General features: G+C 40.2%; 1 protein-coding gene across 12 annotated transcripts in view; it reads right to left on the reverse strand.

Moving 5' to 3' along the window:
- Window positions 1-19,689, reverse strand: part of FN1 (fibronectin 1) — a 67,294-nt gene that overhangs the window by 4,033 nt on the left and 43,572 nt on the right. For 2 of the 12 annotated variants that reach the window (XM_047720972.1, XM_047720976.1), the window contains 15 exons: window positions 19,047-19,163; window positions 18,206-18,370; window positions 16,886-17,041; window positions 16,104-16,217; window positions 15,009-15,278; window positions 13,607-13,794; window positions 12,077-12,164; window positions 11,026-11,202; window positions 9,507-9,596; window positions 9,117-9,296; window positions 7,871-7,960; window positions 6,480-6,586; window positions 5,192-5,330; window positions 2,815-2,979; window positions 393-518 (listed from right to left, as the gene is read on the reverse strand). In XM_047720972.1, coding sequence (XP_047576928.1) covers window positions 393-518; window positions 2,815-2,979; window positions 5,192-5,330; window positions 6,480-6,586; window positions 7,871-7,960; window positions 9,117-9,296; window positions 9,507-9,596; window positions 11,026-11,202; window positions 12,077-12,164; window positions 13,607-13,794; window positions 15,009-15,278; window positions 16,104-16,217; window positions 16,886-17,041; window positions 18,206-18,370; window positions 19,047-19,163 — 2,172 coding nt within the window. Of the gene's footprint in view, window positions 1-392; window positions 519-2,814; window positions 2,980-5,191; window positions 5,331-6,479; window positions 6,947-7,870; window positions 7,961-9,116; window positions 9,297-9,506; window positions 9,597-11,025; window positions 11,203-12,076; window positions 12,165-13,606; window positions 13,795-15,008; window positions 15,279-16,103; window positions 16,218-16,885; window positions 17,042-18,205; window positions 18,371-19,046; window positions 19,164-19,689 lie in introns of all 12 variants that reach the window. The other 10 variants (XM_047720966.1, XM_047720971.1, XM_047720965.1 and 7 more) reach the window with 5 other exon arrangements.

Below are 19,689 nucleotides of genomic sequence, written 5' to 3' on the forward strand. Positions count from 1 at the left end.
ACAGGTTTATGGGAACCATTGGTAATAGAAGTACTGCTGTATGGATCTTAGGGCAGCACGTCCAAAAACTAAATCTGATAAACTGGGAAAGGATCATATTTTAAAAGTTGGATCTAAAGAGCCATAAAGGTTTCTGGTAATATTTCACTGCAGATTATGGTCAAAATACTCAGGTCGGAAAAGTGCTAACGTGTCCTGTAATAACGTTAAATCATGGCTCATTTTGGAAGCCTATCTCCACTTTCCCAAATCAAAAGATGAACAAACCCACTGTTCACTCCTCAAGGAGACCTAAAGTCTCCAATCATCTCTGTGAATGAGAGTTACAGCTCAGTAATAAAAGCGGGAGTGCTTAATAAGGCACTAAAAATGATCTGTGGCAACGGACGTACGAGGATCACACTTGAATTCTCCTTTTCCATTTCCAAGACATGTGCAGCTCATCATCTGACCATTTTCCCCCTGACGATCCCACTTCTCTCCAATCTTGTAGTTCACACCATTATCATGGCACCATTCTGTGGGGTAGAGAAAACCGGAGGCCAAGAGTTATCAGTGTGTTCTAACTCACAAGACGGTGCTCTGGGACACGACCATGGGATTTTAAGGGCTGGCTACCTGGAAGGAGTGGCAAGAAATGTTGAGCATCATTATCTCCATGACAGACCACGTTTGGGTTGGATTTTAAAATATTATCTTTATCATTTAACATTTTCTAGGATATTTTAAGATGCAAGTCATCCCACCATAACCATGTCACAGGAATAGTCGGGGACCTTCATTTGCATTCTATTAAGGCTTAATATTATTGAAAGCCAAAGTAGGATTTAAATAGTCTTTTGGGAATGGATCATAGATGAAAAGTCACTCTTCGGATTTACAGAGAACTTGGATACAAAGTAGTTCTACTAACCGAAAAACAAACCTCGGTTGGCCTCTACATGCCCTAACCTGTTTCTTGTAAATGGAAAGAGTGAAAGAATAGATCTGTGGGGGCGCCTGGGTGGCTCAGTGGGTTAAAGCCGCTGCCTTCGGCTCAGGTCATGATCCCAGGGTCCTGGGATCGAGCCCCGCATCGGGCTCTCTGCTCAGCAGGGAACCTGCTTCCCTTCCTCTCTCTCTGCCTGCCTCTCTGCCTACTTGTGATCTCTGTCTGTCAAATAAATAAATAAAATCTTTAAAAAAAAAAAAAAAGAATAGATCTGTGTATCAAAACAAACCAAAAACCAACAAAATGATAAATCACTGGTTATTATCCCAACAAAATAGACCGATTCTGAGGAATATCTAAAAGTCACAGTTCTATATCTTTAACTGCTATCCATAAAAGGTGACTTTTTAATCTCCGAGGTTTTTACTGAAACAAAACACGCTTCAGAAGTTTGTGTAACAGGGAAGCTATTCCTTAAACTTTTTTTTTTCCATTCTTCAACTTTAAACATTATTTGAGAATTATGACATCTAAGCAAAGAAAATGTCAGTTGAGCCAAAGAATCACATAAATCACCTTATAGCTCTGTTCCCACAAATCGTGCCTAAGTATTTACCTCGGTAATAAATATGCAAACTTAAAATAGTTCAGTTTCAGAAATGAAAAACTACCTAAGTGATGCCAAATGTTAAAACTTCCAACTCCTAAATGTCATAGGACACATCTGTTCCATCTTTCCATTTTCAGATGGTCAAGTGCAGTAGTCTGCATTGAAAAAAATGAGTTGTCTCCATATTTTAGTCTGAATTAAACCATTTCATATTTTAGTGTGAAAGTCTTTAAAAAATCTGTTATGTTGGATTTCCCCAAATATAATATCAAGATATATCTGTAGGAGGCTTGATCATAAGCCAAAATGGGTAACACCTATAAAAGTAGACCAATTGTCTGGGGCGCCTGGGTGGCTCAGTGGGTTAAGCCGCTGCCTTCGGCTCAGGTCATGATCTCAGGGTCCTGGGATCGAGTCCCGCATCGGGCTCTCTGCTCTACAGGGAGCCTGCTTCCCTCTCTCTCTCTCTCTCTCTCTGCCTGCCTGTCTCTCTGTCTACTTGTGATCTCTCTCTGTCAAATAAATAATAAATAAAATCTTTAAAAAAAAAAAAAAAAGTAGACCAATTGTCAGTAATAATCACATCCCCTAAGAACAAAGCATAAAAGTTTTACAAATTCTAATGTTAAATATCAAAGCATAATAAGTTATCCCTAGGATCATTTTAAATTGAAAAATATCATTAAAGATGTTAAAATCTTTTTATAGTTTGAAAATCAAATATTTTTCCACTGAAGTTGATTCTTAATCATCTGTAGATGATTATCGGTACTCTCTACATTACTTGGCAAGATTCAAGCTACCTGATGTGTGCATGTGTGCGTGCGATAGGACATTGTGGATATATTAAGTTATGTGCATGACTGGTTTGTGTTGAAGGAGAGTGTGAGTATAAATGTTCACCACTGAGCTCACTCAACATTAAAGATTAAAAGCGACTGGGGATTCCTTTGTGTTTCTGATACTTACTCTTCATTAAACTGGGCTCCAGAGAATTTGACTTTATTATCTTGACAGAAATGTTAAAAAATCATTACCATCACAAATGTATTTTTAATTACTAGTTGTATTGACACAGAAGCCTTGAAATGAAGCAAATAATCAACAAGTAAAATTTCCCATCATTCTTTATGATGCAAAATGTTACTTTGAGTCAAGCAGTCTCCCCTTGTTTGCTTCATGTTTGGAAGAGCCTGTGTCTGCCAAACATGCTTCCTTGGCACATTGTGCGAATGCATGGAACCAGAGGAGATGGACAAAGCAAGCTACTCACTAGATGAGTCACATCTGAAATGACCACTGCCAAAACCTAAGCACTGGCACGAGAGCTTAAAGCCGGACTCAGACAACCGCTCCCACTCCTCTCCAACCGCATAGTGGGAAACCGTGTAGGGGTCGAAGCATGAGTCATCTGTAGGTTGGTTTAGGCCTTGGTCAACTACACAAAGAAAAGGAGGAAAAAAAAAAAAAAAAAAGACAGCTTAGTGGTGATTTGGGACCATACGAAGAAAACTGAATTATTGTTACAATGAGTCTAGTCTAAAACAGAAATCCCAGCAGCATGAAGAACCATTCATCTGTTTTACCAAAGCATCAGTTGCTCTGATAAACAATACTTAGATGTGGCCAGGGCACATTTGCCACAAGCACCTGAAAAGGAGCCCCTCTTCCATTTTTGCCATTAGTACTAAAAAAAAAAAAAAAAAAAAAAAAATCATCATTTCTGGCAAAACTAGTCTACAGCATATGGAACATATCTTGAGGCATTTTAGGCTAGTTAAGAACTTGAGTGGGATGCAAAAGCTGGAATGTCTCTCTATCGATATCTAAGTGATCTTAACCTAGTTATTTTCTATCTCTGTGCCTTAATTCCCTCATCTGTAATATAATATATAATATAATATAAGATGTATCTACTTGTTCAGGATCTTGTAAAGATTACATAGATATTATGAATTCAAAGCACTGGTCCATTGCCCGCACTTAGAAAGTGCCCACCAAGTAAAGAATAATTATTAGAGAGCATCCTTTGCTTTTAATGCAAGAGACTTAGCCATTTTTATATACCATTGTAATGCAATATTCACTTTTATTATTGCATTTTTTGCATCAGAGCTAGATTCTGTACATTAGTATGACAGCAGTAGGACAGCTTTACTTTACCAATAAAATCAACTGTTTCAAATAAGAGAAAGCAAGGGATACGAATGACTTAAGAATAATGGAGTCTCTTCGTGTCTCTTCGTGTTGCCTAATACACTGGATCTTTATGTTTTGAGAAAGCTTAAAGCAATCTGTGCAAAGCATCCTTCCAATGAGTCTCTAAAAATTATATAAACTAATTTCTGTGACTTTGAATCCCACCATGTATATTTCTTTTTACAGTGCAAAAATCAAAGGCTCAAAACAATAGATATTTGAAGTGTGTAATAGTTTAAAAGGCATCACCCTGGAAGAAAATAGTTTGGGAGAAACGAACAAGTCTGACATGTCTGAAAGCCCAGAGAACGGGGCTGGAATGCAGAATATTGCTGCAGGGGATATGGGGTCGGAAACGAAGTGAAAGGAACCTGTAGTGTTACTAGGGGTTTCAGTAACCTTCCCCAAATACCCACCAGTTAAAATTCCACCTGATTTAAGTTATGGAGATGGAATTAAAAAAAAAAAAAAAGTGATGTGGAAAAGCACAAAGACTTTTGTGCTTTGAAAATTCCTTTCACGTGGCCTTCTACTAGTAAAACCACTCAAGGCAGAAGGCATGCATTACCATGGAAACCTAACACAACAAGCACAAAACAATCCCCGCATCAAATAAGCAACTGCTTAAATTCACAGGCATGTATACGTGTAAAATAGCACGGTCATCTGCGACCCTATGTTCAGTAACTGGCCCTAGGAATAAAGCCGGTCACTCGACAGACAGAATTTAGCACTCCCTGCTGCTGTGGGATAGAGAACCCTCCGTTGGGAAGACTGAAGATTCGTGGTTTTGATGATTCCCTGTCTCTCGTGATCCTTGGTGAATCTTCAACTGATGCAGGCTGAAAAGCCAGGCGATTCACTACTGCTTTCAAAGGACTTTGCTGGTGCTGCAAAGAGGAGTCAGTGACACTTTCACTGCTATTTTGGCCTTGGGGTTGTATAATTAGAAAAAGAAACTAAAATAACATTGGAAGAAGGTAGCTCTTTGAGTGGAAATGGGCAATGTTGGCTGCATTCTGCATCAGGAACGAAAAACCAGCAGTCGCTCCTGTCCGCAGATAGGGAATTTCCTTTAAAGGTAATCCTTTTTGGTACTTAAAGGATCAATCAAGAGGACAGCAACGTGGTGAACGGAGGGTCTGGGAAAAGAGATCGGAAGACCCGTGCCCTGGGTGAACTCAGACGCTCGCTAGCAGGGAGTCAGAATGTGGGACTAAATCATGCTTCGGGTCTCTTCCGGGTCAATTATCGTATCACTGAGACTACTTTACACAGGAACTAGGGTACTATCAGGTAAAAATAACTGAATTTAAAGTTGCTCCTTGACTTCATGCCATCACTTCCCGAAGTTAAAAGACAACAGCAACAAAGGAACAGTGGAGAGAAAAGATGTCTTTGGGGTTAGTCCAGAGGGGAGCCTGCACCTGAGGACCCAGGCTTTCACATACCAGAGTTGCCCACGGTAACAACCTCCTCCCGAACCTTGTGCCTCTTCTGGTCTTTCAGGGCCTCCACTATGATGTTGTATGTGGCCCCTCTGGTGAGGCCTGTCAGGGTGGCACTAGCGGAGGTTCCAGGAACTCGGAACTGCAGTCATTGGCACATCCAAAGTGAGAGAAAAAGCGTTATGGGGGAAATTGATGTGACTTTCCCTATTGTCTTACCAACAACCTGCACTATGTAAATAAAGCAAAGGGAGACGAAGAAGGAAGGTGGAACGATCCCAAACCAGCTGGACAGACACGGAATTCAGGGGGAGGGGCCATCTTTTCAGTGTGCCCAATTTTCCTACCCCAGATCTGTGTGTTCCATAGTTATCAGGAGCCCTCAGTAATTCGACAGACAGTCCCGTCCATCCCGCTATGGTTGCAGGTCTGTGCAAGCCCACTGGGATCCCTGAGCCAAGCCCCTTTCACATAAATTGCAGACACTGCGCTACGTGGCAGATATCCTCATCCTCGGCAAGGTGCCCTGTGACCCCAACATGGGGTCCTTAAAGCCTTTGGGCAAATCCCCAAACTCATGTTTCTAAGCTCATAAATCTTTCACGGTGTAGTGAGGTTTTTTTTGTTTTGGTTTTGTTTTGTTTTGTTTTAATTCTGATGCTTTCTAAAAATAAGAACCCACTAAAAATTGGTATCAGCAAAACAAATTAAAGAATAAAGGTTTTAAAGAGTCAGTCACTTATAACAGCTGATGTGGGCACAGTTTCACGTAAGTTCTTTTTCCTCAGACATATTGTAGATAATGGGATTCTTCAAGGACAAACTATAGGATGACATTTCATTTCTTTATTTTTAAAGATTTTATTTTTAAGCAACCTCTATAACCAATGTGAAGCTCAAACTCACAACCGTGAGATCAAGAGTCACATGCCCTTCCAACTGAACCAGCCAGGAGCCCCAAGGATGGTATCCAGAACCTTCCTGAACAAATGCAAGTTCAGGCAGAATATCTCTCTCTTTTTTCAGATCATTTCTTTGTCCATATTACTAAGAAGCCTCAAATATGTGCGGCTAATAGAAATGATTTTATTCTCTCTACTAAACAAAACCTGATGCTACTCTTTGGTATACCCCCAAAGTACAGCCATATTGAGATTAAAAAAAAAAACCGGGGTTTACGTGTACTACATTCTAAGAGACCCTAGAATATTTATATTAGAGCTCTGGTCACTTCCGTTACCTAGCTTACTCATTTCTAGGCCGCCCAGAAGTAAAGAGAAAAATCAATTACCTGTAAAGGTTCTTCATCAGTGCCAACCGGATGACATGAAATGATATACTCAGAGCTTTCTTGGAATGGGGTCCAAGAGATGGTTGTCTGAGAGAGAGCTTCTTGTCCTGTAGAGGCATTTGGATTGAGTCCCATAACGTGAGGGTAGAGGTGATGGTCAACATCTCCCCTGGGGACATGACCAACTTGGATCTCCTCATTTACATTCGGCGGATATGGTCTTGGCCTATGCCTTACAGGGGTGGCCGTTGTGGGCGGTGTGGTGCGCCTAAAACCATGCTCCTCAAAGATCATTTGTTGCCCGACACTGGGCTGCTGACCAGAAGTGCCAGGAAGCTGAATACCGTTTCCAGTGTCATACCCAGGATTGGTGATGAAAGGGGTCTTTTGAACTGTGGAGGGAACATCCAAGATCTCTGGTCCATGAAGATTTGGGTGTGGAAGGGTTACCAGTTGGGGAAGCTCATCTAGCCAAGAGAGGTTAGAGCCAAAAAAGCAAAGCGTGTTAAGCTCCCAAAAGTAGCAGCAGTAGTCATTACCAATTCAGGCAACAATGACTGTTTATCAATCTGATCAAAGCCCCTAGAACATTAGCAGTTCTTAGATCACAAGACATTTTTTTTCCAAAAAAGAAATCTTTAAGATTTTTCTCAAAGGTTTCTTTATAGTTTAGGACGAAAAAAGCGTTAGTATGAATTTATCATACACACAAAGCTTTGAACCACTAAGCCCCATAGAAGCTACTTCTGCTCAAATTAAGCTTAATGGAACTGAAATGTGTAGGCTCTTTTCTTCTTTTCTTCATTTGAGACTCATGTTACAAGGACTAGAATCCAGATTAATTATTTCAGCATCTGAAGTATGAGAATTCCAGTTTTTCATGAATTCAAACAGTAAGAATAGGTAAAAACACATTCGTGTTTGTTTCTAAACTTCTTCTATTAGTATAAATATAGAATTTTCTTCAAATTAAACTGAAATCAGTTGAAAACAATAAGATTCTTTAGTTCAAGTTTCAGAAACCAAATAATAAATAAAGATAATGGGAAGGATTAATTTCCCCCCCTTTTTTAACAATAACTTCAACACAAGGTATAGAAGAATAATAATAACAGCAACCTGGTTTCTACATTTTAATATCTGGCTTAGATTTTTTAAAGGTGAATAAAAGTCTTTATACTGATTGGCTAAGAAAAAAATAAAATGGAACTCGGCCGATTACGTTACATTATTTAGGCTATCCAAGAGCACAACGTATATATGCTAAGCTGTTAAGAAAAATTTCCATGAGAGAGGAATCAAAACCTAGAGAACCTTTTCACTGCAAAATTAATCATTTCTAGTTAGTTTTGTTTCGATTATCTTCCTAGTACCCAGAAGGTGCCCTTTACCTGTCTTTTTCCTTCCAATCAGAGGCTCACTCTTCTGGTTGTTCTTGAGGGCAATGACTTGGATGGTGTACTCGGTGCCCGGTTCCAGACCTGATGGAAGGACAGACATCATGTTACGTCTGTGGGCTCAAGATCAAATGGGAGTTGATCTTACCAGGAGATGCTACTGAGAAGCAAGCATCCTTTCTCTAGCTGGCCTTTTTGGCCTCCTGAAAGGTAAAATCTACTTCACTTTTCTTCCACAAAACCCACATAGTCCGCATATGATGGCCACATGGTAAATTAGTAACTTCTCTACCAAATCTGGCACTTGAGAAAAGTACTTTTAGTCTAACATTTTGTGGGTTTTCTTTTAACGTGTGGTCTTATTTGTCCTTTTGAATTCAAGAAAATCTATCAGCATCATATACCACCAGTGGGATATACATTTGGGAGAGATCATTGCAGATTACACGAATCTACTTAGGGCCTAATAACCAGATGGTCCTCAGTGGCAGGATCAATGAAAAGTTAGACTCTAGGTAAGTACTCTGTAGGACAAAGTGGCCAATCTTTGTGTGGTCCCTGTAGGAAGTATCCAATTCAACTCCTTCCGTAAGTGATTCGATTTTTCTGTCTCCAAATTTTCTAAATAAGCAGAGTCTCTCTCTGATATCTCTGTGTTCTCTAGGATTTTTCAAGTCTAGATGATATCCTGTACAGAATCTAAAAATTTAATCTCCTGGACAAAAATAATACCAAAGGCTTATGATCTTTCCCAAAGAAATGGACAATCCTTCTTTCATATTTCAGGCATGCTCTCCAGTATGGGTGGTTGGGAATCACTTGGCCTCAAGACCCATTCTGTGAACGTGGGTAATGAGAGCGGTGGCAGGTTGCCCTCTGGCAAGGCCCATATGATATCAGATCTTTAGAGAGGACAGGACCACAATTAACTAGTTTGTTTTGAAAAAAATGTCTTCTTCTAGGACAGGACTTAGAAGTATCCAGCAAACACACAGCCAATAAAAAGATTCTAGTTATGCCATTATGACACTATTAAATTTACTGTGTTTTCATGAACTCCTGTCTTTTGAGATATACTGAGCTCTGTGACTCCTCAACAGAAGATGCTTTTTGAAGTTATCAGAAATGGGGCCTCTTGTTCTCATGATACAGCATCAAAGACACAGTTGGAATCTGCTAATAAGCACTTTGTGTGTCCTAGGGAGTCCCATGGAAAATAGCGACAGCAAAGCAGCAATACCGGTGATAGTAGCCTCTGTGACACCAGGGCGGGGACGAGGGACCACTTCTCTGGGAGGGGACCCAGGCTTCTCATACTTGATGATGTAACCAGTAATCTTGGCGCGGGGAGGCTGCCACGATACCAGCAAGGAGTTGGGTGTTGTGGCCAGGAAACGCAGATTGGATGGTGCGTCGATGGCTAAAAGAAAACAAGATTAAGTCTCTAAGAAAGTGAATAAGCAGGGAAATTATTCCCACACTCTTTTCCCACCCTGAGAAACAGAACCTGAGAGATTCTGAGAGTTCTAATAACTGTAAAAACGATTCACTGCCAGCCTATTTGTTTCTCAAGTTCGCACAACCCATCACATATAAGTCAGCGGCATTTCTTCAATAAAAAAGTAGTTACCAGTGGAGGCATCGATGACCACGGGGGAGCTCCGGGCATTGTCATTCAGGGTGTACAAGTAGATCTTGTAGTCAGTGCCAGGTTGTAAACCTATGATTTGTGAAGAAATACTTTTTATCTGATTTTCATTTACTAGGAAAATTTTTAAACTCATCTGTTAATTCGTGGTTCCTTTCTCATCCCATACATATACAGACCACAGAAGTGGTCCACATTTGAACAATAAATTAGAGCCTGGCATGGGTGTTAACTGTTAATGAGAAACATTATCTCAAAAGGAAATCACTGATGCATACAAAGATACTGGCTAGAATAAATTTTAAAATTAAAAAATGCTATGTTAAATGTAGAAGAAGAGATAAAAAGAAGTCATTGAGCATCTGACTCTTGGTTTTGGCTCAGGTCATGATCTCACAGGGTTGTGAGATGGAGCCCCCTAGCGGGCTCTGAGCTCAGCATGGAGTCTGCTTGGGATTCCCTCTCTCTTCTTCTGCCCCTCCCCCTGCTCCCTCTCCCTTTCTCTCTAAAATAAATAAATAAATCATAAAAAAAAAAAAAGAGGTAGCCATCTTAGAGAATGAGGGGCAAGCATCTACTGAGTGTTTTCCTTTTATTATCATCAGTCACTGTAACTGGAATCAGAATTTTAAATCTTGGGGTGCCTGGGTGGCTCAGTGGTTTAGTCTCTGCCTTCGGCTCAGGTCATAATCTCAGGGTCCTAGGATCAAGCCCCGCATTAGGCACTCTGCTCAGCAGAGTCTGCTTCCCCCTCTCTCTCTGCCTGCCTCTCTGCCTGCCAAATAGTAAATAAAATCTTTAAAAGAAAAAAAAAAAAGAATTTTAAATCTCAAAAAAACCTAAATTGAGCTGGATATTGAATATTCTCTGACTACAACTTGGATCTTTATTTTTTTTTAACATTTTATTTATTTATTTGAGAGAAGAGAGAGACAGTGAGAGAGGGCATGAGCGAGGAGAAGGTCAGAGGGAGAAGCAGACTCCCCGTGGAGCTGGGAGCCTGATGTGGGACTCGATCCCGGGACTCCGGGATCATGACCTGAGCCGAAGGCAGTCGCTTAACCAACTGAGCCACCCAGGTGCCCGGATCTTTATTTTATTTTAAAATTTAATTATGTTTTATCATCGAGGTTAACATTAAGAACAGTATGCCGAAAAAAAAAAAAAAAAAAAAAGAACAGTATGCCGCTATTCAGTTTCTTTTGGTTTTAAGTACTATGTTACATTTTTTTTTTGATATGTAGGGTACATCGATAAAAAAGATTAAATTTAATAAATGGAACTTATGCCATCTCTCTGGCAAACATTAGACAAAATCAGGCATTCACAGAATACAACTATTTCTAATTATAGTATGAAAGTAGGTTTTTAAAAATTATAGCTGCATTATTGTAAAATATTGACAATAAATTCAATCAGTATAAGTGGTAGAGTAACTGATAAGGAATTTACGCTGGGAATAGCCATCAGCAAACATGGTCAGTACAGTGAGTTCCCTGACCTGTGATGGTGTAGCTACGGATGTCTGGCCTGATGGTTCTCTGAACTGGAGTCTGGCCATTTGCTGGGATGGCATCAACTTGGAAGCCAGTGATCGTCTCCGTCTTGGTTCTCCAGCTAATGGTGATGGTGGTCTCGGTAGCATCTGTCACACGGGCCCTTCTTGGAGGGCTGACATCTGCACAAATCACAACTAGAGATCAGTGCCTGGCTGATTCATTTAGGGAAGATTTTGATGTTTTAAAATCTGTCTTTATTATACACCAAACATATCCATTCCTGCGCATTACTAATAATGTACAGATTATCTCCTGTGGCATCCAGAAAGAAAGGTTGACCGTAATTAAAAAATATGAAAAGACTCAGCTCACATACCTTTTTAAAAAATTTTTTTATTAACTAAAACCCTTTACAGATACTACCAGTAGTTCCCAAGCCTGGCTTAGACTATCTACCAATACCCCAATTAGTATTAAAATTATTAATTTATTATAACATAAAATAAGTGTAGTAGAGGGTTACAATGATATGGCAATAATATATATACGTATTATTAGTACTCTAGCTTTTTTTATATGGCTTCATTTTTTTCCTTTCAGCATAGGCAATGGCATCCCTATTTTGTAGATGAGAAAACTTAAATATTTCCTGTGATTTCTGAAAGAACATACATAAATTATTGATATAGCACCAAACTGGAATCTGGGCCTAATTTTGTTCAATACTTACTCTATTGTTAAGGTATAGCAGAAGCCAGTGTGTCCTTCCCAAACATCATGAAACCAAACTGCACCAAGTAGAGCAAGTAGTAGATAACCTAGGTGTCAGTCCTAGCTCCTGACACTAACATGGTAACATTTGGAAGTGACGCCATTTATGTGCCAGTATACCACTCTCCAGAGGGTCGTAAAAGGTGACAATAGTAAGTCAACGAGAGATGGGCAAGCAAATCAGTTTCCACGCTGGGAATCCTTCGATCAACTTGGTGATCTAGAAAATCATTTACCACTTATGGAGAATGTTTGTTGATACTAAAAGGCTTGATTACTCACTCTCCAAAGTAGTGACGACTCCCTGAGCTGGTCTGCTTGTCAAAGTGTCCTTAAGGGCATAGACACTCACTTCGTATTTGGTGGCCACCTACAAAGAAGGACACAGTAAACTTTAGCAACAGGATCTTCTAAAGCACAGGTGTATCACTACAGCATTAGAAAGACACAATGGTTATAAAAGAAAAAAATAAACTAGCTAAAACCCATAGCACTATAAATTCCTACATGAATTTCATTTCTACACTGCAGATGATCAACAGCACATGTAAATTATATGAATTTAAAAATGTGCTTAGGGGTTAACGCCAAGTAAGCTATAACTTACATACTTACACGGAATTGATCCAAAATGGGGAAAATGGGTTTTAGCCAGTTTTTCTCCTTTATGATTTGGCAGGTGCCAAGTATTTCTTTGTCTGATCATTGAGAAGCAGAGAGAATGCTTTGTTCTATCTCTGAACCCTCTCTCTGTAATTTCTCTTGGAATTCGCCTTATGTTAAGTAGTACATCAATTTCCTAGATTCCTAGCTAGTTTTCCATATGCGTGTCTAAAGGATTAAAAATGTTTCAATGAAGGGGAGGGTCAGGTAGGTTGGGTACAAACTGGAAAATATTCCTTGCCAGGCAACAGAGCTCAGAAAATGCATAATCAAAAAGAAGCTATGCATTCAGTCTATGGACATATGAATTGCCTCCTCCACATACGCACATAAAATCTTTCTAAAATAAACAAAATGCATATATAAAGAGCTGTGCAAAAGCCAACACTATTTATACAAGTCCATCCCAGACAGTCATCTGGAAGAGCTAGGTCAATATAGAGAATTCTATCTGGCACAAAATTACAATAAAATTATTTGACGACAGAGGCAAAGAACACTAATTAGATTATTATGGTATTTTTTTTATCTCCACCACCTTAAACTGTGAAAGAGATAACTAAAGTTGATCCTTGAACAAATCAAGGGTTAGGAGTCCTGAACCCCTGCACAGCTGAAAATCTGCTTCTAACTTTTGAATCCCCCAAAAGTTAACTAGTAAAAGTTGTACTGTTGACCATAAGCCTTATTGATAAATTGCTGATTACCACATACTTTGTATGTTATTTGTTATTATATAATGTATTCTTATAATAAAATAAGCTGGAGAAGGGAAAATATTATTAATAAAATCGAAAGAAGGGAAAATACATTTATAGTCTTATACTATTAAAAAAAATCAGCATCTAGAAATGAACCCACACAGTTCAAAATCATGTTGTTCAGGGGCACCTGGGTGGCTCAGTGGGTTAGAGCATCTGCCTTTGGCTCAGGTCATGATCTCAGTGTCCTGGGATTGAGTCCCACATTGGGCTCTCTGCTCAGCAGGGAGCCTGCTTCTCCCCCCAACCCTGCCTACTTCTCTGCCTACTTGTGATCTCTATCAGGTAAATGGATAAAATCTTTAAAACAAACAAACAAACAAACAAAAAAACCACGTTGTTCAAGGGCCAACTGTACTTTTTTCCAATGAAAAAGGGCACTTCTCACCATGAGCCCTGACACAACCACAGATGAACTGTCAGGAGCAAGGTTGATCTCCTTCATTGGTCCAGTCTTCTCCTTGGGGGTCACCCGCACTCGATATCCTGTGAGCTGAACATTCGGTGCCGTCCACTGGGCGGTCAGGCTTGTTGGTGTGACCTGAGTGAACTTCAGGTCAGCTGGTGCGGGAATGGCTGTCGGGATGGCCATTGGTTAGAGGTTATCTTATAGGAACTGGGGAAGAAGGACAGTACAGTGGATTCCAAGAAGCAGAACAGATGTGCTTGGGTTGGGTTGGGTTAGGTGGGTTCCCTCAGGCAAAGATTCAGTATGAGAAAGTACAAGAAGGGATACAAAATAAAGAAAACGTTCGCTGAAAAAATGTGTTTTATATCCACCAATTCTCAGAATCACTGGAGGCACTTGGGTAAATGCCAGAAGACTGAGACACTTGAGGTTTTAGAAGCCATTTTTGTTTTGTTTTGTTTTTTTTTTGCTTTCCCTTAAAAAATAAAAACAACAACAACAACAAAGTCAAAATATCTTCTTGACCATTAGGATTGATTTTCCATTTGTATGGAAAGAGGAGCAATAGCCGTTTTCCTCGATAAGCGATCTTTGCGTGGAAAACCATTTTAGGGGTATTCCATCCCCCAAAAGACAGAAGCATGTTTTTATCCTGTTTATTTGAACCCCACAGCAGACAGTGCTGCTAAATTTGAAGTATTCTCTGTGGTGCAGCGTAAGAAGAAAATTGGCTCACAACAGAAGCAGAAAAGAGAAGCGAAAAGCAATAATACAGATAGCCACCCCCAGGGTATATGCTGTCACAAGGACACAAATTTAGCATTCCACTCTGCTTCAGAAACAAAGCACAAGCAGATCAAGTATTGTGGAAAGCATTTGCCCTAAACTGCCTCCTATGTGTCTGATTCTCAATCCTTTAAGCAAATCACACACTCAGCACACGATCTCCACCCAGAGAAGGAAGGTCTTACCTACGTGTTCTCAGAATCGTGCCGCTAGGAAATGGCCCAGTTTGGATTCCTTTTTTAGAGTAAGTTCTAGGATGCCAAACTTCTTTCCTTTATGCACAGTGAGCATAACCACAGGGAGTCAGGGTTTAAGGAATAATCCACAATTTTAGGATGTCTCACGCTATGGCCTTATCTATAAGCCAAGCCACTCTAAAAGGTCCCTTTATTAAACTGTATTTGAATATCACGTAAACTTTACTGTTTATGACAATTCCCTTCTAAAGAGGGTCTGTCCTAATAGAGAGGCTGTTTTGTTTGGGTTTGTTTGACCCCCTTACAGGGACTCCAGAGCCCAATAGAGTATCTAAGTCACTCAGTGGGGCGTGGAGCCGCGGCGCCCGCGAGCACCCGTGCTGCAGTGGACGGTATACCTGTGGACTGGGTTCCAATCAGGGGCTGGCTCTCCATATCATCGTGCAAGGCAACCACACTGACTGTGTACTCAGAACCCGGCCTGAGGCCTTGCAGCTCTGCAGTGTCCTCTTCACCATCAGGTGCGGGGAAGAGCTCACGGATTCCATCCTCAGGGCTCGAGTAGGTCACCCTGTACCTGGAAACTTGCCCCTGTGGGCTTTCCCAAGCAATTTTGATGGAATCGACATCCACATCAGTGAATGCCAGTCCTTTAGGGCGGTCAATGTCTGTTAGGCAAATTAATGGTAAGAGGTTATGTGAAAAGCAAGTTGTGAAATGAGCATTTTTATAACGTGCAAAGCAGTTCCGCAGATACCATTTTCTCTGATGGATTCAATTCCAATTAACCCACTAGCAAATGGGAAATTACTTGACACTTGATTACATTTCTTTTGGTTTAAAAAAGATTTAAAATCACATTACTTATTAAGACGTAGGTGTGCGTGAGACACACAGGCTCCCTGCAAAATAGCCCCACAGTGAGGATTTTTTGCCATTAATTTTCCGGTATTCCACCAAGATTCGTTTTTGCAGTGTGATGTTAGTCTCATAGACCTGGATTTTCTATACCTTGGAAGTGGTAAGGTTGATTTTCAATGTTAGATTCAGATGATTATAATCCTTCTTTAACTCTTCTCTCTACCCACCCCCCGACTATTTACATTAAATGCTGCTCCAGGCAGTTTTCCAAATGCTCCAAACGCAATAGCTTCATGAAGCCCACTGCCATCAACTTTACCATCCAGTCATAGAAAAGAAGGTCCAGGCAAAATATTTTGTAGATTTGGCTATAGGCAAACAGGGTTCTGCTGAGGCCATTTGAGCGAACGAAATTCAAAGCACAGCAACTATGAGAGCTCCATAACTTCTTTCCCTGGTTGTTCATTGCTTGGCACCAAGAAGGAAAAATGTCTGTAAAGGACTCAGCTCAAGGTAACAAACTAACCAAGTGGGCTGTCTCTACGTGTACTTGCAAAAGACACATGGAGGGCGTTCAGAGGCCTAAGAACAAAACTGACTTTGAAAATGGGGAAGAAGCATGGATTACGTACTCGTTACTGCAGTTTGAACCAAAGGCGGACTCTCTCCGTCTTGATTCTGAGCATAGACACTAACCACATACTCCACTGTGGGCTGCAAACCTTCAATGGTCATTTCTGTTTGATCTGCAAAGGGAGGGAAAAGTAAATGCAGCACCTGTGTCATCCGCTGTTAAGGCCACGGATGTGACTATCTGTGTTCAGGAATAAAAGCCTGGTGGCCTGGATTTTTCATTTGTAGAATTATCACGAAAACATGGATGAGTCAGATATGATTTCTCTTGGACAGATATACTCATGGCTAATACGAATTGTCATACTGGAGGAAGGTCAAACCAAAGGATACACTAATATGATGCCTCCAACAATGAAGGATACCACTCTTGGAAAACATGAAAATTAGTTTAACTTTAAGATATTCCCTTAGGATCCTAATTTTACCAGGATTTTATATAAAAACAAAAACAAGAGCTAAAAGGATCTTAAAAAGTTGGGTCGTCCCTCTACTTTATGTGAATGACTAAATAAAACCACAAAGAGATATCTAATAATGCAAGATGTCCACACCATCAAACAGAACTTTGCATGTAAAAGGAGAAGTGCACTTCTCCAAAAAATTCTGCGGTGGAGGAAGTCTGTAATAATCTCAAGCCCTGAATTCACAAATGGGGAAATGTTTACATATGACATAAAAATGTATGGTACTCAGACCTAGGTGGCCATGTATTTAAAAAGCATATTGTGGGGCCCTCTTCTGTTTATCCTGATGAATGGGAGATGCTGGTTATTCTCACCTGGGCCTGTGGTTTTCGTTTTTGATGGTCCTGGGCCATTTTTGGGAGTCGTGGTCACTCTGTAACCAGTAACGGGGGAACTTGAAGGCAGCCACCTGACACTAATGCTGTTGTCCTGAACATCAGTCACTTGCATCTGGGATGGTTTATCAATTTCTACAAACAAAAACAAGGAGAAACCAGTGAAGCCCCAGTCGGTGGGGACAAGAATGGACAAGGATTGATTCCAGTCCTGGTAGGCACAGAAAGATATCTTATTACTATTAGTGACTCCCAGGTAGTCCTTTTGTAGAAACACACAGATGGCCTTTGGGAGGGAGGTGGGACCTGCATCTAGATACTGTTACCTTTTTTCAGGATGGCTGCCTCATACACAAAGAAACTATAGCCAAGTAGGTGTTTGTCTTCTTACTTTATCAGGTCATTCATTCATTCATTAACAGATATTTACTGAACACCCTTTATGCCCGTCTCTACTGCAGGCCCATGGAATATATCCATTAACAAAAGAGACACAATCTCTAACCTTTGCGGTGCTTCTTTGAATATCTGGCTCGAAGCTCTGTTAGATTCATCTTGTTAAAAAAGAAAAGCAAGTTGGTGCAGCCACTGTGGAAACCAGTGTGCAGATACCTTAAGAAATTAAAAATAGAGCTACCCTATGACCCTGCAATTGTACTGGGTATTTACCCCAAAGATACAGATGTAGTGAAAAGAAAGGCCATCTGTACCCCAATGTTCATAGCAGCAATAGCCACAGTCGCCAAACTGTGGAAAGAACCAAGATGCCCTTCAAAAGACGAATGGATGAAGAAGATGTGGTCCATGTATACAATGGAGTATTATGGATCCATCAGAAAGGATGAATACCCAACTTTTGTATCAACATGGACTGGACTGGAGGAGATTATGCTGAGTGAAATAAGTCAAGCAGAGTCAATTATCATATGGTTTCACTTACTTGTGGAGCATAAGGAATAACACGGAGGACATTGGGAGATGGAGAGGAGAAGTGAGTTGGGGGAAATCGAAGGGGGAGACAAACCATGAGAGACTGTGGACTCTGAGAAACAAACTGAGGGTTGGGGGGTTGGGTGAGCCTGGTGGTAGGTATTAAGGAGGGCACGTACTGCATTGAGCACTGGGTGTGGTGCATAAACAATGAATCTTGGAATGTTGAAAAAAATAAAATTAAATTTAAAAAAAATAATAAAGAAAAGAAAAGAAAAGCAATTCTGCAATGAGGAAAATACCATGGGAGAACATCACAAACCTATCTGAGTAAATATCACTCTGTCTCTCCAGAGGAGGAGTCAGTACCTGTTCGATAATCAATGGAAATCGGCTTGCTGCTTGCGGGACTGTCTCCACGGCCAGTGACAGCATACACAGTGATGGTGTAGTCTGCTCCAGGTTTAAGACCACTGATGGTAGCTGTGGACTTGCTCCCAGGCACAGTGAACTCCTGCACAGGGCTATTCCCTCCTGTGTGAAAAGGGGTTAGTTCAGAGCATGAAGGGCTGAGAAATCGTTGGGGACTGCTGAGCAATGACATTAACATACTGAGAAAACATTTAGTCACACCCTTGATTATTCCCTTTAAAAGAGAATTATTAGTAGGGCCCACATGGAAACATATTTATTTATGCATGTAGTGAACCTTATAGTAAGTGTGTAAAAATTGGGAGAAAATTGCAGTTGATGCTATTTTAACATCCCAGCGTTCAAATGTCACTGAGTTGTAGATTAACATTAGAAGAAGAAAGAAGGTAAGTCCTCGACCCAGGATGGAGTATATTGGGTTCCTTTTTCAAAACATTAATGTAATATGTTCACGTTAAATAAAATTCTGAAAATATAGGAAAATAAAAAAATACAAATCACTTATTATTTCATCAATGATAATCTATTTGTGAATTTGTAATTCCTTTTTCCTCAGCTCTCCTGTTCCTCCTTTAGTAGGATACAAACAACTCTGTATCTTAGTTTTGCCACCAATTAGAGCATATATATTTTTTTTCACATATTCTTGGAAGAGACAAGGCTCCATTGAATGGACTTGCCAAAGTCTCTTTTTAAATATGCATCTGCCCTTGGGCTTTGAGGTTACCCACAAAAGAATCTGGCTCGATGGGAGTGCACGAGCATTTTATTAAGGCACCTGTTTCTCCGTAGGTGATCCTGTAATATCTCACTGTGACAGCAGGAGCTTCCCAGCTGATCAACACACTGGTGGGGGTTGCAGCAATGACTTCCAGGTCCCTTGGAACATCAGAAACTAGAAAAACAAGGCAAAGTTGCCACATCTATAACTTTCATATGATGCCCAGATTCATTCTGCTGTTTTTTTTTAGATAACTACCTTTATAATTCCTACATTTAATAATGCAGGTATTATGCAAAATTAGCACAATTAAAAATAACAAACAATTCAAGGTAAGGGGTTAAGGAGGCAATTCAGACTATGATAAAATGACTATTACGAATTTATTGAAGAATTTTTTTCCTTCAACTTTTTATTCTGAAAAATTCTGAAACAGTGGCGCCTGGGGTGGCTCAGTCAGTTAAGTGTCTGACTCAGTCTCAGCTCAGGTCTTGATCTCAGGGTCATGAGTCTGAGCTCCACGCCGGGCATGGAAACTACTCAAAAATATTAAAACAACAGAGAAGTTACAAAAAATAATTTAATGAACACCTACATTCCCTTCTCTTGGGCATTTGCTAATTAGTAACAATTGCCACAGTTGTTTATCTCTCTTTCTGTGTCTTTCTCTTTTTGTTAAACCCTTTGAGCCCGAGGTACA

Source organism: Lutra lutra, chromosome 3 (genome assembly GCF_902655055.1).
Source record: "Lutra lutra chromosome 3, mLutLut1.2, whole genome shotgun sequence".
In the NCBI taxonomy this organism is placed as follows: Eukaryota; Metazoa; Chordata; class Mammalia; order Carnivora; family Mustelidae; genus Lutra; species Lutra lutra.